We start from the raw sequence: 24,833 nt of genomic DNA, 5'->3' as shown, positions 1-24,833 counted from the left end.
CAGCAAAAGGTGGCGCTACAAAGTATTAACTTAAGGGGGCTGAATAATTTTGCACGCCCAATTTTTCAGTTTTTGATTTGTTAAAAAAGTTTGAAATATCCAATAAATGTCATTCCAATTCATGATTGTGTCCCACTTGTTGTTGATTCTTCACAAAAAAATACAGTTTTATATCTTTATGTTTGAAGCCTGAAATGTGGCAAAAGGTCGCAAAGTTCAAGGGGGCCGAATACTTTCGCAAGGCACTGTATATTGCTGAGGTGTAGTCACTTTTGAGGACATAAGCTCAAGTACACAGTACAAATATGCTAAAAAATATGAAAATATAAAACATTTTGTTTGATGTATTGTGCTACGATGTAACGATTGCAGGCATGTGCTTCGTCAGTGGCTGTGATGTAGGGTTCAGCCACGAGTTGATGGACAGTCGGAAGAGCAAATGAAATGTTTGGAGGGACATCCCAGCTTCAAGTGGTTTCAGATTTCACATCCTACAGGCTCAGAAAAAAGGCCATGCAAAAACCTGATATCTCTAGCTTAAACTAACGGATTTTGATAGGAATTTGTTTTATTATGTTACTTAGATTCATGCACGGGTGCATCAAAAGACTCTTAAAGGCCATGTTTCACCTTAAACCCCCCCAAACAATAATGAGTAGTGTGTACAGTGGCTTGCGAAAGTATTCACCCCCCTTGGCATTCTTCATATTTTGTGTTGCCTTACAACCTGGATTTAAAATTGAAATTTTTGAGGGTTTGTAACATTTGATTTACACAACATGCCTACCACTTTGAAGATGCAACATATTTTTTATTGTGAAACAAACAAGAAATAAGTTAAAAAAAAGAAAAACTTGAGTGTGCATAACTATTCACCCCCCAAGTCAATACTTTGTAGAGCCACCGTTTGCAGAAATTACAGCTGCAAGTCTCTTGGGGCATGTCTCAATAAGCTTGGCACATCTAGCCACTGGGATATTTGCCCATTCTTCAAGAAAAAACTGCTCCAGCTCCATCAAGTTGGATGGGTTCCACTGGTGTACAGCAATCTTTAAGTCATACCACAGATTCACAATTGGATTGAGGTCTGGGCTTTGACTAAGCCATTCCAAGACATTTAAATGTTTCCCCTTAAACCACTCGAGTGTTGCTTTAGCAGTATTCTTAGGGCCATTGTCCTGCTGGAAGGTGAACCTCCGTCTCAGTCTAAAATCTCTGGAAGACTGAAACAGGTTTCCCTCAAGAATATTCCTGTATTTAGCGCCAGCCATCATTCCTTCAATTCTGACCAGTTTCCCAGTCCCTGCCGATGGAAAAACATCCCCACAGCATGATGCTGCCACCACCATGCTTCACTGTGGTGATAGTGTTCTCGGGGTGATGAGCGGTGTTGGGTTTGCGCCAGACATAGCGTTTTCCTTGTTGGCCAAAAAGCTCAATTTTAGTCTCATCTGACCAGAGTACCTTCTTCCACATGTTTGGGGAGTCTCCCATATGCCTTTTGGCGAACACCAAACCTGTTTGCTTATTTTTTTCTTTAAACTGTGGAGTGTACGGCTTAAAGTGGTCCTATGGACAGATACTCCAATCTCCGCTGTGGAGCTTTGCAGCTCCTTCAGGGTTATCTTTGATATCTTTGTTGTCTCTCTGATTAATGCCCTCCTTGCCTGGTCCGTGAGTTTTGGTGGGCGGCCCTCTCTTGGCAGGTTTATTGTAGTGCCATATTCTTCCCATTTTTTAGTAGTGGATTTAATGGTGCTCCGTAGGATGATATTTTTTTATAACCCAACCCTGATCCGTACTTCTCCACAACTTTGTCCCTGACCTGTTTGGAGCGCTAATTGGTCTTCATGGTGCCTCTTGCTTGGTGGTGCCCCTTGCTTAGTGGTGTTGCAGACTTCACTTCACCAATTTGGACTATTTTGTATATGTCCATTACATGAATCCCCCCCCCCCAAAAAAAATGTTCAATTACAGGTTGTAATGCAACAAAATAGGAAAAACACCTAGAGGGATGAATACTTTTGCAAGGCACTGTATATGTATGAATCTGTTATGTCACTTTTTTGTTCTTCAATCTGACAGTAAATTGGTGATATAATCGATTTATATACTTCTGGGCTGCATGCACACCATATAAATATGAAATATAACATTGTCCAGGCTTGACGTAGATTCAGGTGAATACATTTGGAATGCTGAGCCACTGGCTGCACAAGGTGGTAGTGTGCGAGTGGGTTTCTTTTGACAATGAAGCACCCTACTACGGCCATATAGTTTGGAACCGAGAAGACCTAGACGGGAGTAGGCAAGAAGGAGTCGGCCGATGGTGGCTAAAGTAATGTCTAGTTGGTCAGAAAAGTATGGTAAGTTACCGAGTGAGTGTCTTTGATAACTGCCTAGTTGGTTAGCTAGCTAGCTGCGTTTTACACTTAGTTCATTATCTAGCTAGCTAACTACAGTACCAGTCAAAAGTTTAGACACACCTACTCATTCCAGGGTTTTTCATTATTTTTACTGTTTTATATATTGTAGAATAATAGTGAAGACATTAAAACTGTGAAATAACACATATGGAATCATGAAGTAACCAAAAAAGTGTTAAACAAATGAAAATATATTTTATATTTCCAAGTAGCCAACTTTTGCATTGATGACAACTTTGTTTGAATTCGAGACCAGATTGATCTCAAATAACACATATGGAATCATGAAGTAACCAAAAAAGTGTTAAACAAATGAAAATATATTTTATATTTCCAAGTAGCCAACTTTTGCATTGATGACAACTTTGTTTGAATTCGAGACCAGATTGATCTCAGTTTGTCAGTGTCAGAGTAGCCACTCATTTTGGTAATTTGTGTATTACTAAAAAAGATTTATCGTATGTCTTCTATCATGTCACTGACGTAGAATTGCATGAAATGTGTTTTTAAAAAGAAAAAAAAATCTGATCCTGCTAACAAATGTTCCCCGTGTGTGGAAATCCTAAAAACACCTCTGCTTAAGTGTAGCCTATACCACGTCGCAAATTATAAAGAGGCTTTTTCTTCAACAGTAAATTTACTATGCATTGAATTGCATCTGGGTGCACAGATTTGTTTACAGAAAATTATGGTGTGCCGGGAAGTGGGGTTTGGTCATTTCTGACTTTTGCTGTCATATGCCAGAGCCAGATTAACAAAACAGACAAGAAGTTGGTCACTCCTGGTCCACTCAATGTACATACATAATGCTTGTACCAGACAGACTGAACATGGGAAACCATCTCCATCGACTCTGCTTCCACCAGCCAATTGTCCAGGTAGTCCAATATCCTGAGCCCCAGACACTGCATAGGCGCCAAACCCGCCTCCACAACTTGCGTGGCGAGACGGAAAGCCTGAAAGTGAGGACCAGAAACCATAGGCTGCAGCCTTGAATCAGAACCTCAGGAACTTTCTATGATGGAAATATAGTGCCACATGAAAGTACGTGTCCTTCAGGTTGATGGGTGGTGAACCAATCACCCGGGCGCACTGACTGTAACATCCAAATGTTCGTGAGCATTCTGAATTTGTAGACCTTGTTTAGGGCATGCAGGTCCAAAATGGGATGCAAAGTCCTACCCCTTTTGGGAACCAGAAAATACCGGTTGTACCAGCGGTCTTGGGCATCTGACATAGAAACCACTTGGATTACCTGCTTCTGGAGATGGGAAGAAATCTCCTCTCTCAAAACGGGCGCTGAGGCCTCGGGAACAGTCGAAGTAATGATGTCGTAAAATCGTGAGGGATGCACAACAAACTGTAGCCTATACCCTATACGTCACGGTTTGCATCATCCAGGGTGACACTGCTCATGCACGCCATTGGTCGACACAGACGGCAAGTCTCCTGTAAGTCTCCATCTGAAGGGGCGGACTGTTACGGAGTCTAGTTGATAGGTATTCGACTAGCCGGACTGTTCCCCGGACTCCATGTGTAGGGATTTGTACAATGCACAAACAAGGCTATTGAACCTGACATTGGTGTCTGTCTTTATTCCTTTATCCAACATATCATACTGAAACACGGACTGGAAAAATGTGGTCATTTTCCATGCCTTTTTTAAATTTCCACCACTCTCAACAACCAAGTGTCTGACGGGACTTGTTTTTATTAAGCTCACATGTGGAGGAGACGACACTCTTGACACCCGTGAACACTGTGGAACTTGGGGTAGAAACAGTGTGTTTAAGTACTGACATTTGCCTGAAGCCAGGTTCACTCTGGGTTTGGGGACTTCGGCTTCCAGTTACATACTCCGGTTGGCCGTGCCACTTGGGGGTACTTTTGTCAAGCAAACATCTGGAGAGTGGACCATGCCACCTCCATTCTCATCGCGCTAGGTGCATGGGGGGCTGCTGTCTTCCCCGCTCCGTAGAGGGACCAGCTTTCACGTCATCCTTGGGAGCAAAACGGTGCCTGTGCCTAGCAGACTGCCGCTGCTCTTGTGGAACCGGACAAGCAGGAACAGTCTTGGGTTTGCACCAGGAAGCCAGCGCAGCCCGCTTACCCGCCTGTACTCTGTCTGCAGACCCTCTAGAAGACAATGCCACCACAGCAGCAAAGGTCCTCCGATCCCCTGCTTCTTTTTCTCCTCAAAACGAGACTGCATACAGTATACTCCAGGGCTGAGCCGAACAACACCGCAGGAGAAATCGTGTCTCTCAGGTCAGCCAACTACTCAGTCTGGTAAACCTGCAGCATTATGACCTCGTTTAGGGACCGCGCCTCCAACCCGCTAAGCTCATGGACGAAGTCTGGAAAAAGAGGCAAGCGGTGCTTGACTGCAGCTAACGCCGGTGCCAGGTATTTCCCACCAAACCTGACACCTGTCACCTTCACTGACACTCGCGAAGCTGCTCTGCGACATCGATCAATGAGCAGCGCGTTACAAACAAGATATTCCCCTGCCACATCCGTTAAGTTGGAGTAAAGCCTGATAAAACTTGTGTTCCAATGTTTGTTTGTTTTTAAGAAATGCGTGAATGGTTCTGCTCAGCTCGAGGTGCAGAGCGGATGAATTGAAGGAATGAGGGTTTATCACCTGTTGAAGGCGGGGCTTCCGGTGAGTGTTCATTGGCCTTGTCAGACGTGATTCTAACGTTCTTCAGTAAAGGGCGCTAGCTCGCGAACTCCCCATAGTTGTGTTGGACGGAGTGATAGGGAACTGACTGGGCTCAAACATTGGGGATGGCGATATATAGAGCCCATGACATTTGGATTGTATGAGCTGGAAATGTAATAATCAGAGGGGGAGATGCTCTAAGCCTTTGCTAATGCTAAGTGGTATAACTGTATAGTCTCAACAATGCACACCTGCTACTGCCAAGCACAGTCTTGTTTGCTCTCTCGCTCCCGCCCGCCGGTAATTATTTTTTATTTTATTGAACCTTATAACTGATTTACTTTGTCTACATATCCATAGCGAATTTATGACACAACAATAAGCAATTAATTAACGTGTTAAAACAGGTCCCAACGACATTATTAAACGTTAATGACATATCCATAGCATATCTATGGCACGTTCAGGTCACGCTATGCAAGAACGCATATTTATCGTACCATCTTAACTAGCCCCATTTTCCCCATGCACCATTGACCTCAGTGAGAAGATGGTAAGTGTGGGCTTTTACTGGTCTGTGGGGGAAATGGGGCTAGTACAGGCTATATATCAGCATAATTTGCTAAACTTGGTTTGGTCTTTTGGCATTTTCACTAACCCTGGTATGACAGAAGCACACGTTTGAGAACAGCAATAAATGATGACGCTATGCTACCATTGTAGTTATGCATCTATTAAGAAACCTAAATATAAGCTCTTGCCGAGCATGACAAGAATGTGCTATAGATATGCTATGGCTATATTTAAATAACCTTTAACAATGCAGGTGGGACCTGTGATAACACCGTCATAAAGTTCTTATAGCTGTGTAATGAATGCATCTCGCTCTCTCATCCTCAACTCTTGTTTCTGAATCTGAATCCTCCCTGTTGTTGTGCAACTTTTTTAGTGGGCCTCATTTTAATAATGTCTTTCAAGTGTCGGTTGAGACTGGTTTTATTTTATGTTGATTGCTTGTGCAACTTCAATCTCACTTCCTGTTGGCAGTTGTTTGATCTTGATCGTTTTGTTGTTTTTTCCCCCCTCATGCTCTTGACCATATTTCATGTGTGTGGTCCTTTGTCCTCACCGTGTTTTGTGTGTGTGTTCCTTGGCCTTGACTGTGTTTTGTGTGTTTGGTCCTTGGTCATGACCATGATTTGTGTATGTGGTCCCTTGTCCAGTACTCCTGACCGTGTTTTTATGGTTGCCCTGCGGTCCCCATTCCTGACTGTGTTTTGTGGTCCTTTCCAGGAGGCTTCGCTGTGCCAGGAACTATATTCACATCCAGCTGTTTGTCACCTTCATGCTGAAGGCGATGGCTGTGTTCAACAAGGACGCCAAGCTGTTCGCCAGCGAGGACACGGACCACTGCACCCTCTCCACCGTAAGTCAACCACTGCACCTTCTCCACCGTAAGTCAACCACTGCACCCTCTCCACCGTAAGTCAACCATTGCACCCTCTCCACCGTAAGTCAACCACTGCACCCTCTCCACCGTAAGTCAACCACTGCACCCTCTCCACCGCAAGTGAACCACTGCACCCTCTCCACTGCAAGTCAACCACTGCACCCTCTCCACCGTAAGTCAACCACTGCACCTTCTCCACCGTAAGTCAACCACTGCACCCTCTCCACCGTAAGTCAACCACTGCACCTTCTCCACCGTAAGTCAACCACTGCACCTTCTCCACCGTAAGTCAACCACTGCACCCTCTCCACCGTAAGTCAACCACTGCACCCTCTCCACCGTAAGTCAACCACTGCACCCTCTCCACCGTAAGTCAACCACTGCACCCTCTCCACCGTAAGTCAACCACTGCACCCTCTCCACCGCAAGTGAACCACTGCACCCTCTCCACCGTAAGTCAACCACTGCACCCTCTCCACCGCAAGTGAACCACTGCACCCTCTCCACTGCAAGTCAACCACTGCACCCTCTCCACCGTAAGTCAACCACTGCACCCTCTCCACCGTAAGTCAACCACTGCACCCTCTCCACCGTAAGTCAACCACTGCACCCTCTCCACCGTAAGTCAACCACTGCACCCTCTCCACCGCAAGTGAACCACTGCACCCTCTCCACTGCAAGTCAACCACTGCACCCTCTCCACCGTAAGTCAACCACTGCACCTTCTCCACCGTAAGTCAACCACTGCACCCTCTGCACCGTAAGTCAACCACTGCACCCTCTCCACCGTAAATCAACCACTGCACCCTCTCCACCGTAAGTCAACCACTGCACCTTCTCCACCGTAAATCAACCACTGCACCCTCTCCACCGTAAATCAACCACTGCACCCTCTCCACCGCAAGTGAACCACTGCACCCTCTCCACTGCAAGTCAACCACTGCACCCTCTCCACCGTAAGTCAACCACTGCACCTTCTCCACCGTAAGTCAACCACTGCACCTTCTCCACCATAAGTCAACCACTGCACCCTCTCCACCGTAAGTCAACCACTGCACCCTCTCCACCTTAAGTCAACCACTGCACCCTCTCCACTGCAAGTCAACCACTGCACCCTCTCCACCGTAAGTCAACCACTGCACCCTCTCCACTGTTCAGAACACAGAGCATGCATTGAGAGGGAAATGGAAGAGGTCCCGTTTGCTAGCTATTCAACACGCTATGCTCTCGTTCTGGCACTCTTATTTCCCCCTGTTTGTCTGTCTTCGCACTACTCTCACATCTCTTTCTCACTCTTCCCCTCTTCCTTCCCACCCTTCACTCACTCCCTCTCTCTCTCTCTCTCTCTCTCTCTCTCTCTCTCTCTCTCTCTCTCTCTCTTTCTCTCTTTCTCTTTCTCTCTCTCTCTTTCTCTCTCTCTCTCTTTCTCCTTTCTCTCTTTCTTTCTCTCTTTCTCTCTCTCTCTCTTTCTCCTTTCTCTCTCTCTCACTCTCTCTCTCTTCCCCTCTTCCTTCCCACCCTTCACTTTCTCTGTCTCTCTCTCTCTTTCTTTCTCCTTTCTCTCTCTTTCTCTCTCTCTCTCTCTCTCTCTCTCTCTCTCTCTCTCTCTCTCTCTCGCTCTCTCTCTCTCTCTCTCTCTCTCTCTCTCTCTCTCTCATATTGTCCCTCCCAGGCAGCTTGTAAAGCCTCAGTGGTGTTCTGTCACTACTGTGTCATGGCTAACTTCTTCTGGCTCCTGGTGGAGGCCCTCTACCTCAACACCCTGCTCTTCTCCTCCTTCCACCACAGCCGCCGCTGCCTCTGGGGCTTTGGCCTGTTGGGCTGGGGTGAGCACCTCATACATTATCCTTGTCTGTCTGTGTCTGGCTGTGTCTGTCTGTGTCTGGCTGTGTCTGGCTTTGTCTGTCTGTGTCTGTAGTAAGTCCTTTGGTGGGGAGTACAGAGCCATTTGTTTTTGCTCCTCTGGTTCGTGTGTGTCACTATTCAAATCCTGTTTGGTATTGATTCCACTCCACGTTTAAAAATGAATTCAAATGAACACAAGGTCAAACAACTGTGTGCAAAACATTGCCTGTTCATAAATGGCACAAATAACTCTCTGTAGATAGAGAGGAGTAAACTTGAATAATGCAACAAATGAAGTTAAACTTAGTAGCCCACTGCACGGTCTAGTTTTGAGTGCATGTTACAGTTATTAGTACTAATTGTCTGAGATGAATTGGGAAGGTGCAAACATCATCCTTTTTTAGTTTTTCGATTTAGCTGAGGGGTGTCATATGAATCAAGAAATTGTGACTTACAAATGATTTGTCTTGCCTCCATATCCCCCAATCGGATCATGATGCACATTTTATTGAGATATTAACAGCAGGTGTTCTTCCACTCAGTTAAGCATTTCATTTAAACACATTACTTTTGGTATTTCAATTCCTGCTCCTTAGACATTCGGGTGTATTGAGAATGCACAGGGAGTAGGCTATCAAGGAGTTCTGGTATACACCTGTGCAGCTACTGCAATTAGTACTTAGTTCTGAATTCTTCATAATTACTCAGTAAGTGCGACATCTCCGCATATAATTGTTGCATCCTGCCTACTACGCCAAAATGTGCATCTTATTATATAATTGCTGTTTAAGTCTCTCATGTTCAGCCGAGCAGCATAAGGCTTTAAACTGACCGGTATAACAAATGTTATAACACTTTTCCTTTTGAAGTATATTTCTTGACTTTTTTTTTGTCATTGTCAGGTGTACCCGTCGTCTTCATCGTCATATGGATTGGGTCCAGGGTGTATTTTGAGGATACTGAGTGAGTAATTACTCTGTAAATGTACTCTCCCAGTACTCTATATTTGATAAGCCTTATCGGGTATTATCTTTAATTGAGGCCATTTCCTTTTCTATAGGAAATGGTTTGTGATTTGAAACTCACTATTCTCAAAAGGGTTGTACAGTTTTTACATGCAAGTATATTATGCACTGAGAAAGGCTCTTGTTGCTCTTATTCCCACCAGAGACTGAAATAGCAGAAGGGCTTTTATTTACTTTACGGTACTGTACTGTCTGTATCTCTGTTATTGAATTTGGTCTGACCGATCGCTACCCTCTCCTCCTACAGATGCTGGGACATCAACGAGGACTCTCCCTATTGGTGGATCATCAAAGGGCCAATCGTGTTTTCTATTGGGGTGACTAGGCTCTATGGGGGTATCAGTCATACACAATGTGTGATTGTCTTAAAGGGACATACCGATTATCTGTTACTAGTGTCACAGCGCACGTGTGGTTGTTACTGTATGTGCCTACTTTAAAATAACTTTTTTTTTTTTAAAGGAACGGTTTTAAGCTTTGAAGCCCTATTCTGATATGTCTCCGTTGATTCTGGGAGGGATACCATTAGGGCTCTTAATTGTTTGGTTGTGTTTAATTCATTCAGGTGTTTTAGTGTTGTATAAAGATTAAATCTGTTGTTGGGCTTGAACAACCAATAGTCAACACAGCAGGTGGTCCAATTCTATTGAGGCCTGTGTCCTATGCTTCACTGTTGCCATAATGTCAATGCAACCCAGAAATGGAGGAATATTGTTTGTTTAGATTTACTTTATTGAATCCTCCTGTCTCCCCTATTTTCCAGATTTGTACTGGTGTTGTGTTACTGTAAAGTACTTTATGACAACTGTTGATTTAAAAAAAGGTGGTTTATGAAATGATAGATTAAAAACAGAGCTTTTTTAGTTGTGTTAAATTGTTTTTCATTGACAGGTCAATTTCATCCTCTTCATGAACATCATCAGAATCCTGATACAGAAACTGAACCCTCGCCTGATCCAGTTCAACAACTCAGATCAGTACAGGTGAGGAGTCTTTTCATTGGATGATACAAAAGAGGAGCAATGTAATTGGACAAAAAGTTTGGTATCCTAGGTCAGTGGAGAGATGGTTTTATCGGGCCCTTCTAATATGAAGTTGTCGGACAAGAAAAGACAGGGGAGGTGATTTATCTATAGATGATATCTGCTGTAGACAATGTATCATAATGTCTGTCTGCTACATAGAAATGGGAGATCTGAGTCAAGCCAACTTTCTTAGACTCCATTTTTAGGACACAGACAAAGTCATCATAACCATTATGGGTGATTGAGTATTCTGAGTGGGTTTGCAAAGCCGGAATCTTCAGTTATTTTGGTAATTAAGAAAACATTTGTCTCTCTATCGTAACGTTGGTAATTTATACTCAAATAACTTAGAAAAAATGAATTCATATATAGTATATTTTCTTTATATATTTGTGTCCATATTGTCCATGAGTTTTTAGTTGATAAACCATATGGTTCAATTGAAAATAGCCAAATTAATGAAAAATAAACATCTAATCAACAATGGCATTATTTTCAATACTTCTGCAACTCATCCAACTATTGACTCTTTCACAACTGCCACCAGTTTGATGCCAAAAAACTGACAACAAATACATATTGACATAGTAAAATAAGTAAAAGTGTGTAAATAAAACATTTCAAGGATATTTCATACTGAAACCCTCATAGTAAACACCAATGGTATTCACTAAGTTGGTTTATATTTCGGATAATATTTTAAGGCTTTGTCATTCCATTTTTATTTGAAAATCATCTTCATCTTTATTTTACATGTGATTAAGGCCCAACAAAGGGCCAGAGACAATTACAGACACCTGTGATAACCTGAAGTACCCAAAAGCGCCACTAGATATCTTGCGATAGACGACATAACAACCTTGAAAGGTACAAACATTCTGGTAGCTTACCGGTATAATTGGAAACGTTGCTACCCTAATTCTGAGTACCTTATGCAATGCAGTAGTAGGTAATACAGTTTGTTGCTCAAGCACATTCTGGGGTCACTGAAGTCCAGTCCATTAAGACCATTACTGAAGAGAACGGTATTTTCAGTTGTGTGGCTGCTGCATGACGCCGGTTAAGTGTACTGCATTTCAGCAGTACATTAGAGAGTCTGAATCGTAATGCGAAAGCACTTTTCTTTTACACTCTTAGGCCTTCTCTAGGGCTGCTTTTAGGGAGTTCAAACACAGATGTCTATTGAAGAGAGCTCTGTTGCACATTAATGAGCGACAGTTGAAGTCGGAAGTTTACGTACTTAGGTTGGAGTCATTAAAACTCGTTTTTCAACCACTCCACAAATTTCTTGTTAACAAACTATCGTTTTGGCATGTTGGTTAGGACATCTACTTTGTGCATAAATTTTTCCGACAATTGTTTACAGACAGATTATTTCACTTATAATTCACTGTATCACAATTCCAGTGGGTCAGAAGTTTACATACACTAAGTTGACTGTGCCTTTAAACAGCTTGGAAAATTCCAGAAAATGATGTCATGGCTTTAGAAGTTTCTGATAGGCTAATTGACATCATATGAGTCAATTGGAGGTGTACCTGTGGATGTATACAATAGTACGCATGTATAAACACCATGAGACCACACAGCCGTCATACCACTCAGGAAGGAGACGTGTTCTGTCTCCTAGAGATTAACGCACTTTGGTGCGAAAAGTGCAAATCAATTCCAGAACAACAGCAAAGGACCTTGTGAAGATGCTGGAGGAAACAGGTACAAGAGTATCTAAACTCAGCAAAAAAAGAAATGTCCCTTTTTCAGGACCCTGTCTTTCAAAGATAATTCGTAAAAATCCAAATAACATCACAGATCTTCATTGTAAAGGGTTTAAACACTGTTTCCCATGCTTGTTCAATGAACCATAAACAATTAATGAACATGCACCTGTGGAACGGTCGTTAAGATCAAATCAAATGTATTTATATAGCCCTTCTTACATCAACTGATGTTACAAGGTGCTGTACAGAAACCCAGCATAAAACCCCAAACAGCAAGCAATGCAGGTGTAGCAGCACGGTGGCTAGGAAAAACTCCCTAGAAAGGCCAAAACCTAGGAAGAAACCTAGAGAGGAACCAGGCTATGAGGGGTGGCCAGGCCTCTTCTGGCTGTGCCTGGTGGAGATTATAACAGAACATGGCCAAGATGTTCAAATGTTCATAAATTACCAGCATGGTCAAATAATAATAATCACAGTAGTTGTTGAGGGTGCAACAAGTCAGCACCTCAGGAGTAAATGTCAGTTGGCTTTTCATAGCCGATCATTAAGAGTATCTCTTACGCTCCTGCTGTCTCTAGAGAGTTGAAAACAGCAGGTCTGGGACAGGTAGCACGTCTGGTGAACAGGTCAGGGTTCCATAGCCGCAGGCAGAACAGTTTACGACACTTAAGCTTACAGATTGTAGGCAATTAAGGTCACAGTTACGACAACTTAGGACACTAAAAAGGCCTTTCTACTGACTCTGAAAAACAGAAAGAAAGATGTGCAGGGTCCCTGATCATCTGCGTGAAAGTGCCTTAGCATGCTGAAAGGAAGCATGAGGACTACAGATGTGGCCAGGGCAATACATTGCAATGTCCTTACTGTGAGACGCATAAGGCAGCGCTACAGGGAGGCAGGACGGACAGCTGATCGTCCTCGCAGTGGCAGACCACATGTAACAACACCTGCACAGGATCGGTACATCCGAACATCGCACCTGCGGGACAGGTACAGGATGGCAACAACAACTGCCCAAGTTACACCAGGAACGCACAACCCCTCAGTGCTCAGACGGTCCACAATAGGCTGAGAGAGGCTGGACTGAAGGCTTGTAGGTCTGTTGTAAGGCAGGTCCTCACCAGACATCACTGGCAACAACATCGCCTATGGGGACAAACCCACCGTCACTGGACCAGACAGGACTGGCAAAAAGTGCTCTTCACTGACGAGTTGCGGTTTTGTCTCACTAGGGGTGATGGTCGGATTCGCGTTTATCGTAGAAGGAATGAGCGTTACACCGAGGCCTGTACTCTGGAGCGGGATCGATTTGGAGGTGGAGGGTCCGTCATGGTCTGGGGCGGTGTGTCCAGCATCATTGGACTGAGCTTGTTGTCATTGCGGGAAATCTCAATGCTGTGCGTTACAGGGAAGACATCCTCCTCCCTCATGTGGTACCCTTCCTGCAGACTCATCCTGACATGACCCTCCAGCATGACAATTGTGCCTTGGTGGAAGAGGAAACATCTCACAAGGGGTAACATCTCACAGCAAGAACTGGCAAATCTGGTGCAGTCCATGTGGAGGAGATGCACTGCAGTAATTAATGCAGCTGGTGGCCACACCAGATACTGACTGTTACTTTTGATTTTGACCCCACCTTTGTTCAGGGACACATTATTCCTTTTCTGTTAGTCACATGTCTGTGGAACTTGTTCAGTTAATGTCTCAGTTGTTGAATCTTGTTATGTTCATACAAATATTTACACATGTTAAGTTTGCTGAAAATACACACAGTTGACAGTGAGAGGACGTTTATTTTTTATCTCCACAGTAAAACGAGTCCTATGTCAACATAACCTGAAAGGCTGCTCAGCAAGGAAGAAGCCACTGCTCCAAATCCGCTTTAAAAAGCCAGACTACGGTTTTCAACTGATCGTACTTTTTGGAGAAAGGTCCTCAGGTCTGATGAAACACAAATAGAACTGTTTGGCCATAATGACCATCGTTATGTTTGGAGGAAAAAGTGGGAGGCTTGCAAGCCGAAGAACACCTTCCCAACCGTGAAGCATGGGGGTGGCAATATCATGTTGTGGGGGTGCTTTGCTGCAGGAGGGACTGGTGCACTTCACAAAATAGATGGCGTCATGAGGAAGGAAAAAAATGTGTTGTTATATTGGAAGTTGAAGCTAAAGCTCGGTCGCAAAAGGGTCTTGTGAATGGACAATGACCCCAAGCGTACTTCCAAAGTTGTGGCAAAATGGCTTAAGGACAACAATGTCAAGGTATTAGAGTGGCCATCACAAGCCCTGACCTCAATCCTATAGAACATTTGTGGGCAGAACTGAAAAAGTGTGTGCGAGCAAGGAAGCCTACAAACCTGACTCGGTTACACCAGCTTTACAATTTAAAGGCCAAATACTAATACTACCAAATACTAATTGAGTGTATGTAAACTTCTGACCCACTGGGAATGTGATGAAAGAAATAAAAGCTGAAAGAAATAATTCCCTCTACTATTATTCTGACATTTCACATTCTTAAAATAAAGTGGTGATCCTAACTGACCTAAGACAGGGAATTTCTACTAGGAATAAATGTCAGGAATTGTGAAAAACTGAGTTTAAATGTATTTGGCTACGGTGTATGTAAATGTCCCACTTCAACAGTACATGAATAGATTTTTCATTACAGGTAAAGCAGTATTAAACTTAGAACTGGAGTTAAAGTTCATTCTTAGTTAATTTCAGTTCCTATAGTTCATCTCAGTTCATTTTAATTTCCTACAGTTCATTTTGGTTCCTATAGATTATTTGTCTGCTGAAGGTCTACGTTCTGTAACCGTAGTGCCGCTTTCCACTTCTGTAAAATTCACTCCCTACCACTCGCATTGCACCACCTTGATAACTCTTCCCCCCACAGATCTGAGAGAACTGGTTTAACAGGTGAAAACAATGGCGGGAATGCCTACCTATCACTTATAAAAATCCAATTCCTTTGTATCCGGGAAAGAGAAGTCGTCAAGGTTTGAGGGAAGGGAGCAAGTTTTCATGTGTGCAAGGTCTGATTCACCCACCGCTGAGTCAATGCGGTCTGTCTGTCAACGGATCACCTACACCACTTCACCCCTCGAAAGGCTTTGCAGATTAAATCCTCATTAGAGGGCAGTGCAAAATAATTGACTCGAGCCCTGAAACCACTCATGCATATGTAGATCCTGTTATATTCTTAACTAAGGTCAGTCAAGTAGACTGGGGAAAAAATGATTACGTGTACCGGTATGCTCCCATACGTAAATGTAAAATTGGCTTTGAAATGCATTCTTGCACCCAATCACATGCGTACTCATTTGCATGTTAACATGAACAACCCAAGAGCTTGTTACTCAAGCTTATTCTCTCTCTCTTTTCCTCCCTCTCTCTTTCCTCCTCTCTGCCAGACGGCTGACTAAGTCCACTCTCCTCCTCATCCCTCTCTTTGGGAGCCACTACATGGTGTTTAACTTCCTGCCTGACTACTTCCATGTTAGCGTTCGCCTCTGCATCGAGCTCTGCATGGGGTCCTTTCAGGTATTCTAATCCTTTTGCACACAAACAAATTCACTCTCTCTCAGATACTGTACTCACTGGTGAGAGGCTAGCATGTCTTGGGGATATGATATTTGTGCCTTTTTGTAACTTTCTCACTCATCATTATTCAGGATTATTTGTAATCATGGTGGCGTCCACATTCATGTAGTCTTTTGAAACGTATTCTATTCATATTTACAACCACCATAAACCATAAACACAACCAAAACAATCCGCAAATTCATCCAATAAACTTGTAGAGTCACAAGTTTGATGTGGTCAATGCGTGCTATAAATATGGAACCAAATACTTACATTTTTACAACTTTAATACAAGTGAATTTGTCCCAATACTTTTGTCCCCCTAAAATGTATAAGAAGTGCTATAATTACTAAACGGCTCGCCCGATATGGATGTAAATACCCTCAAATTAAAACTGACACTCTGCACTTCAACCTCATAGTCCATGTATCATTTCAAATCCAAAGTGCTGGAGTACAGAGTCAAAACAAAACATGTTCACTGTCCCAATACTTTTGGAGCTCACTGTATGTGGTACACTATGTCATGAATATGTATATACATCTAATTTATGTAAACGACTCCTGGCATGGATAGCACTTTTACAGCCAGTAAAACAAAGTAATTGAAAAATAGAACAGTTAACATGAAACATTTTAGAGAAAGCAAAATTAATGTGGTTTACAGCACCTTCGGTATTCATCCTCCTTGACTTTTCCCACATTTTGTTACGTTACATCCTTATTCTGAAATGGATTGAATAAAACACTTTCCTCATCAATCTACACACAATACCTGATAATGATGAAGCAAAATCGGGTTTTTAGACATTTTTGCAAATGTATTAAAAACAGAAAGTATTTCAGACCCTTTGCTATGAGACTCAAAATTGAGCTCAGGTGCGTCCTGTTTCCATTGATCATCCTTGAGATGTTTCTACAACTTGATTGGAGTCCACATGTGGTAAATTAAATTGATTGGACATGATTTGGAAAGGCACAAGCCTGTCTATATACTGTAAGGTACCACAGTTGACAGTTCATGTCAAAGAAAAAACCAAGCCATGAGGTCGAAGGAATTGTCCTTAGAACTCTGAGACAGGATTGTGTTGACGCACAGATCTGGGGAAGGGTACCAAAACATTTCTGCAGCATTGAACACAGTGGCCTCAATCATTCTTAAATGGAATCGGGGGAGAAGGGACTTGGTCAGGGAGGTGACCAAGAATCCGATGGTCACTCTGACAGAGCTCTAGAGTTCCTCTGTGGAGATGACCTTCCAGAAGGACAACCATCTCTGCAGCACTCTACCAATCAGGCCTTTATGGAAGAGTGGCCAGACGGAAGCCACATCACAGCCCGCTTGGAGTTTGCCAAAAGGCACATAAAGACTCTCAGACCATGAGAAACAAGATTCTCTGGTTTGATGAAACCAAGATTGAACTCTTTGGCCTGAATGCCAAGTGTCACGTCTGGAGGAAACCTGGCATCATCCCAATGGGGATGCATGGCTGTGGCAGCATTATGCTATGGGGGTGTTTTTCAGCAACAGGGATTGGGAGACTAGCCCGGATCGAGGCAAAGATGAACGGAGCAAATTACAGAGAGATCCTTGATGAAAACCTGCTCCAGAGCGTTCAAAACCTCTGACTGGGGGTGAAGGTCACCTTCCAACAGGACAACGACCCTAAGTACTCAGCCAAGACAATGCAGGAGTTTCTGAATGTCCTTGAGTGGCACAGCCAGAGCCCAGACTTGAACCCGATCGAACATCTCTGGAGAGACCTGAAAATAGATGTGCCGCAACGCTCCCCAACCAACATGACAGAGCTTGAGAGGATCAGCAGAGACTAATGGGAGAAACTCCCCAAATACAGGTGTGCCAAGCTTGTAGCGTCATACCCAAGAATACTCAAGGCTGTAATCACTGCCAAAGGTGCTTCAACAAAGTAGAAGGTCTGAATACTTATGTAAATGTGATATTTCTGTATTTCTACAAACCAGTTTTTGCTTTGTCATTATAGGTGTAGATTGATGAGGAGAAAAAAAACGATTGTATCAATTTTAGAATAAGGCTGTAACCTAACGAAGTGGAAAAAGTCAAGGGATCTGAATACTTTCCGAATGCACTGTATCATATACCATTTTATGGCTTTATTTACAATTATACTGCCCACCGTTCTTCTCTTAACTGTTGAGAACATCTGTGTGCTTAATTGTTTTGAATATTGATAGTTGATTATATATCCTCTCTCTTGTAGGGGTTGATTGTCGCAATTCTCTACTGCTTCCTCAACCAAGAGGTGAGTTGTCTAACATTCTACTTTAAAGGCCCAATGCAGCCGTATTTATATCAATGTCAAACAATTCCTGGGTAACAATGAAGTACCTTACTGTAATGGATTGTCCATTGCTTTTTAGAATTTAGCTAGGATTTTCATGGGAGTGGTCTTATTGGGAAGGGGAAAACTGAAACTAGCTGTTATTGGCAGAGAAGATTGGAACTCTTCGTTATTGGTCTATTAACCTATTGATCTCATGATGATGTCACCATGGAAAGCAGAAACTCCCACACTTGCAAAACCTGCTGATTTAGAAGGTCCTGTGTAGATTGTATTTTCAACCAGCAACTATCAGGAAAATAACACTGATCAAATGTTTTCATACTTTTACAGAGTTAGTTTTATAAAACATAGGACAAAAACATTTTGAGTGCACTGGGCCTTTAAATACACACCAACCATACTGCTCTGTAGATGTTGCTTTGATATAAAGCATTAGAATAATACAATATAAGCGATTTCGCAGGTGTGTATCCAAAGCAACTTACGATACAGTGAGTGCTTACATTTCAGTTTATTTTACCCCAGCAGGACTGAAACCCACGACCCTTGCATTGCTGTGCGCGTTGTCACACAGTGCTACATGTTCACATCTGTTTCTCACCATACAAACACACTCAAATGTCTCTTCACCACCATAAATGTGTCTTTCTTCAGCGGGTTGGTTCAGCAGGAGCCAAATCTGCGGGAAGCTTCAAAGTTTGAAATGAAATGGGGAGGGAGGGGTTTTTTGCCTGGGCACTGTGCCCAGGTTAATGGGGCCAAAATGTTGACGTAAGAAAGCTTCCAAAAAAGTAAATAAATACATACAGCCGAAATATTAATTCGGAATCAATCATTTCTTTCCATATACACATTTTATATCCATATTAATATAATCCATGTTTTTATAATCCAAGTTGTTCTGTACAAAGTGTAGTTAATCACCCACAGACTGGTTTATAATAATGGACTATTCCACCCTGACAGAGTTCACGTGCATTGTATCACGCAATTTGATTGCAAATGTGACTTTCATTGACATTGAGCTGCAGCAATGAGCCGCTGTCAGAGTGGGCAGAGAAAAGAAAAAGAAAGCAGGAAGATTTCATTTGAACAGAAAAAGTGACCTTAAGTTAACACATTTCTTTAGTAAAAAGACAGTGCTGCTGATAATACCGCCATCGCCGTGGAGGCAGAGGACTGGAAGGGAAACCTGCTGAAGTGCCTATAGAAAATCTACACATCCTTGAACACTCTTCACATTTGGCTGCCTGGATGAAGGAAAAAGGAAACCGCACACTGCTCTTGGTTGTATCACTGATATTTAATAAGCTTACGTATCGGCCTCACGGCCTTCGTCAAAGCTCTCAATTGCTCAGATGTGCGAGTGCCTTTTGAACATTTGGCTGCCTTTAATGTGATTTGTTTCCTACAGATCTACAGAACCTACTCCACATTTTCAAAGTGGAAAATAAGTTATAGAACATTTTCCTAGACCCCCCCCGTCAGTTAATACTTGGTGGAAGCACCCTTAACAGCCAGTACAGCTGTGGATCATTTGGAATAAGATTCTACCAACTTTTAAGGCAACATACAACACAGTATAGCGAGATCCACCGCATTTAACAATGGCAAGGTGACTAGGAATATGGTCGAATACAAACAGTGTAGTTATTCCCTCCGTAAGGCAATGAAACAGGCAAAACGTCAGTATAGAGACAAAGTGGCGTCGCGATTAAACGGCTCAGACACGAGACGTATGTGGCAGGGTCTACAGACAATCACAAAGGGAAAAGCAGCCACGTCGCGAACACGAACGTCTTGCTTGGTGTTTACGGACATATTCAATCTATCCCTATCCCAGTCCGCTGTCCCCACTTGCTTCAAGATGTCTACCATTGTTCCTGTACCCAAGAAAGCAAAGGTAACTGAACAAAATGACTATGACTAGTGCTTTGAGAGGCTAGTTAAGGATCATATAACCTCTACCTTACCTGGCACCCTAGACCCACTTCAATTTGCTTACCGCCCCAATAGATCCACAGATGATGCACTCACCATTGGACTGCACACTGCCCTATCCCATCTGGACAAGAGTAATACCTACGTAAGAATGCTGTTCATTGACTATAGCTCAGCCTTCAACACCATAGTACCCTCCGAGCTCATCATTAAGCTTGAGTTCCAAACTGCCTCTGGAAGCAACGTTAGCACAATAACTGTTCGTCAGGAGCTTCATGAAATGGGTTTCCATGGCAGAGCAGCCGCACACAAGCCTAAGATCCCCATGTACAATGCCAAGTGTCGGCTGGAGTTACGTAAAGCTTGCCTCCATTGGACTCTGGAGCAGTGGAAACGCTTTATCTGGAGTGATGAATCACGCTTCACCATCTGGCAGTCCAACGAATTAATCTGGGTTTGGCGGATGCCAAGATAACGCTACCTCCTATGCACCTTTGCATAGTGCCAACTGTAAAGTTTGGTGGAGGAGGAATAGTGATCTGGGGCTGTTTTTCATGGTTCGGGTTAGTCCCCTTTCAGTGAAGGAAAATCTTAACGCTACAGCATACATTGACATTCTAGACTATTCTGTGCTTCCATCTTTTGTTTCAACAGTTTGGGTAAGGCTCTTTCCTGTTTCACTATGACAATGCCCCCATGCACAAAACGAGGTCCATACACATATGGTTTGTCGAGAACGGTGTGGGAGAACTTGACTGTCCTGCACAGAAACCTGACCTCAACCCCATCGAACACCTTTGGGATAAATTGGAACACAAATTTTGGATTGAGATATTCGACAAGCAGCATTACTTTTGGTAATATAGTGTATATATACAGTGCATTATGAAAGTATTCAGACTCCTTGACTTTTTCCACCTTTTGTTACCTTACAGCCTTATTCTAAAATGGATTAAATATACAGTACCAGTCAAAAGTTTTAGAACACCTACTCATTCCAGGGTTTTTATTTATTTTGACTATTTTCTACATTGTAGAATAATAGTGAAGACTTCAAAACTATAAAATGGCACATATGGAATCATGTAGTAACCAAAAAATAGTTGGGTCATTGGATTATTTGGATAATTTGGTGTTGCGAGTGCACTGAGAGTCGGGAAGCAAGTACAGGTAGTATGTGTTTTAATAAATAAACAAAACACAAACAACGCACCGACATAAAAACAGAGTCAGTAACACCTGAGGATAGAGCCACGGGGAGTGACAGATATAGGGCAGATAATCAAGGAGGTGATGGGAGTCCAGGTGAGTGTCATGAGGCGCTGGTACGCTTGACGATGGTGACAGGTGTGCGGGATAATCAGCAGCCTGATGACCTAGAGGCCGGAGAGGGAGTTGATCTTTTAACCAGGCTTCTTTCTTTTCACTTTGTCATGCAGGCCAGTAATATGGACTGAATGCAACGTTGTTGATCCCTTTGTTTTTCTAAGTATTGCGGTGGCAGCATCATGTTATGGATATGCTGGTCACCGGCAGGGACTGGGGAGTTTTCTGCGGGACAATTACACATAGTTTTATGCAAAAGACACTCCAGAATGGCTTTCCGATTAGGTGTTGAGTGTTCGTGAGTGGTCTAGTCTCAGTCCTGACTTAAATCTGCTTAAAATAAAATCAGAGACAAGGTTTAAATATCGCTGTCCATCAATGATCCCCAACCAAACTTGCTGAGCCTGAGCAATTTTGAGGAGATAAAAACGGTGGATCTATTATGCCCTGAGAGTTGTGCAAAGTTGAATCTTAATTAAAATGATTCAGAGTTGCAATGGCTGCGTCCACCTAGTAGTAACTCAGTGGTGTGGAGCCCATGATATATTAGTTTGACATTTATCTTAATTGAAACATTTTTCTATAACTGTCTTTTGTTTTGAAAATGTGGAGAAGGTTGTGTAGATCTGTAGGAAACAAATTCAATTAAATTTTAAGCCAGAAAAATATGATTTTTTTTTAAGGCGGTGTAGAATTTCTATAGGCACTGTATCTGATGTTGTCTGGCCAAAAATAGTATGGCATGTCATACTCTTTTTGACCAGACAGCATCTGATAAATGGGCTACATATAGTAAGACAGAGGGGCGCTGTTTCGGTCACTCAGGTTCTTTCTCCTGTGAGACAGTTTCAGCCACTTGGTGGGTGCACAGTTCACGGTTCGGTTACTGGAATTATTTTTTGATGAACTTGCGAAGGCAACCTACTTTTTGAAGTGATTTATTCGACAATCAGATGAAAACATCATGACTGGTTGTGCTCATGACACATTTAAAAGGTATTGCAACCATGTCTTTAATATAAAACCAATTTTAAAAAGTTGTACATAGGAGAGGTGGTGAGGGGTCTATAGGGGGTTTATAGAAGGTTTTATAAAAGGAAACAGCACATCAGAAACACCTCCATCCAGCCATCCGTCAACAACACTGAAATTGGCTGCTTTTGGAGATCATACAATGTGTACTCAGATTGTAGAACCAAAGGTATTTGGGCGTGTGTCTGTTTCTATCAGGTCCAGAAGGAGATCCATATGAGGTGGCTGAGGTGGCAGGATAACAGCTACGGTGTGGTACTGCCCGGTGCCAAGGGTAGTCAGATGGACACACCGTTCTAGTGCTCTTCATCCACCTCTCCTCTTCCTCTCCAACCTCTGTGTTTTTAATGAGTGTCTTTCGTCGAGGGGTTGGAATAAAGCGGAAGACAAGATTCCATTGGATATCTGTTTACATTGGACAATAAAGTAATGTTCTTCTTCTCCTTCCTGTGACCTCCACACATTGATCATGTACTTTTAGGAGCGACTGCTGTACATTGTGTCCTTGAAACCTACAATGTCCTCTCCTCTCTCATCACAATCTCATTTCTAAAGGGACCACCATTGAGCTCATCCATTGTGTCCAGCTCGAGTTGAACTGTTTGGCGCATTGTGAAATTCTCCTCCTCCTCCTCTTCCACTCAGCATCATCTACGGTTTTGTTACATTGAAGGACAATGGAAGTCTATCTCTGTGTAGCTCTGGTCCAGGGCCTTACCTTACGTTCTCTGTGGTACTACACCACGTTTTGATGTGTTTTTAGCAAGTCAATATGATTGACCTTCTAATGGAAAATAGATGGTTTTATGTATTAAACGTGCCCCCTGTTTTTCAGGTTTTATTCGAATATTATCTCATGATGTGTGTTGCATTCTGTGTTTTAGTGCCTTTTTGTTTGTGTGTTTCTCTCTTTTTGTGTTTCTCTCTCTCTCTGTGTGTGTGTGTGTGTGTGTGTGTGTGTGTGTGTGTGTGTGTGTGTGTGTGTGTGTGTGTGTGCGTGTGCGCGTGTGCCATTGCTCCAATGCCATAGATTCTGTATGTAGTATTAGGTCCCCTTGAGGTCCTTTGATATGGCTTTTTGTGGCTATTGATCATAAGCAGGAGAAACACACTGCAGGATAGAAATTCATTTGCCTCTAGCTGTGAAATGGGGCCATTTCTACTATGAAAATAAATATGGCTACACGTGCAATGCAGATACCATGCCAACTGCATTGTGTGCTGATTTTTTTTTTTTTTTCTACTTAGGGTCAAATGATGTTTGAATAAAGCTGTGTGCTCTAACGTAGGCTGAATGTGAGGTATAATGAAACAGAATTTTAAACAGAAAATGTGGTGTCTCTTGAAATAAAGCTACATTTATACTTGAACAGGCTACTGTATTTGCAAGGATCGATGGTGTCTGCTAAGAGTATCAATCTCACTGCCTTCAAGTGGGGATTCGTATTGCAAGACAATTTACGACGATTCTACAACCTATCTGAAGTGAGCTGGGTCTTTCCAGGAAATGAGTGCCTTTTAGCATCCCTTTATGTTAAGTAAAAAATGTTTACCAATATTGAATTTTAAAAGCCTGTTACATTGATTGAAGTGCCCTTTACTATAAACCACAGTTTTCTGAAGCTTGCATTCAATTCAGGCTTTAGTTTAGTTTCACTTGCACTTGTTCTAAATGCTAACGTTTTAGCATTTGTGGCACAAATCCCATCCAAGTCCTGGTACCGACATTAGCATTTTTTGCGCATCATATCCAAATCATCCAAAAGTATCTAAAATTGATAGTGAAGCTCCACAAAGTCACTTCTAGAGCGATTTGAACATGATGTGCAAAGACGTGTGTAATATCAGTACCATGTCTTTAATTGGATTTGTGCACAAATGCTAAAATGCATTTGGAAACAGTGCCAGGGAAACCAAACCACAGCATGGATTTCTGTCAAACCTTGTCCATAGGCTGTTTACAGGGTAAGGAAACTAATGTGAACTTTGTAATTTGGGTGAACTATGCCTTTTAAGATGAAATCTTCAATCAGTCAACAGTGACCCCTGTTACTTTATTTGGCACTTAATAGTATTGTTTATTTTAGTAACAACTGTGTGGCCAAACACGACTCCAACACCACCATTAAGTTTTCTGCTGACACAATAGTGGTAGGCCTGATCACCGACAACGATGAGACAGCCTATAGGGAGGAGGCAGTTTGGTGCCAGGACAACAACCTCTCCCTCAATTTAAGCAAGACAAAGAAGCTGATCGTGGACTACAGGAAAAGGCGGGCCAAACAGGCCCCCATTAACATCGACGGGGCTGTAGTGGAGAGGGTCGAGAGTTTCAAGTTCCTTGGTGTCCACATCACCAACAAACTATCATGGTCCAAACATACCAAGGCAGTCGACAAAACCTTTTCCCCCTCAGGAGACTGAAAAGATTTGGCATAGGTCCCCAGAGCCTCAAAAGGTTCTACA

At 42.7% G+C, this 24,833-nt stretch overlaps 1 protein-coding gene across 3 annotated transcripts in view; it reads left to right on the top strand.

Annotated features, from left to right (window-relative positions):
- The window catches only part of LOC110524071 (growth hormone-releasing hormone receptor-like), a 57,842-nt gene extending 33,630 nt beyond the window's left edge, over positions 1–24,212 (top strand). For 2 of the 3 annotated variants that reach the window (XM_036977869.1, XM_036977868.1), the window contains exons 6-13: positions 6,385–6,517; positions 8,214–8,367; positions 9,289–9,349; positions 9,659–9,728; positions 10,303–10,394; positions 15,573–15,702; positions 17,985–18,026; positions 22,566–24,212. In XM_036977869.1, coding sequence (XP_036833764.1) covers positions 6,385–6,517; positions 8,214–8,367; positions 9,289–9,349; positions 9,659–9,728; positions 10,303–10,394; positions 15,573–15,702; positions 17,985–18,026; positions 22,566–22,667 — 784 coding nt within the window. In that variant the 3' untranslated portion in view covers positions 22,668–24,212. The remainder of the gene's footprint in view (positions 1–6,384; positions 6,518–8,213; positions 8,368–9,288; positions 9,350–9,658; positions 9,729–10,302; positions 10,395–15,572; positions 15,703–17,984; positions 18,027–22,565) is intronic. The other variant, XR_005051761.1, reaches the window with a different exon arrangement.
- Positions 24,213–24,833: the final 621 nt, after the last annotated feature.

This window comes from Oncorhynchus mykiss, chromosome 5, assembly GCF_013265735.2.
Source record: "Oncorhynchus mykiss isolate Arlee chromosome 5, USDA_OmykA_1.1, whole genome shotgun sequence".
Classification (NCBI taxonomy): Eukaryota; Metazoa; Chordata; class Actinopteri; order Salmoniformes; family Salmonidae; genus Oncorhynchus; species Oncorhynchus mykiss.
This window is presented reverse-complemented; position numbering and strand designations above follow the sequence as displayed.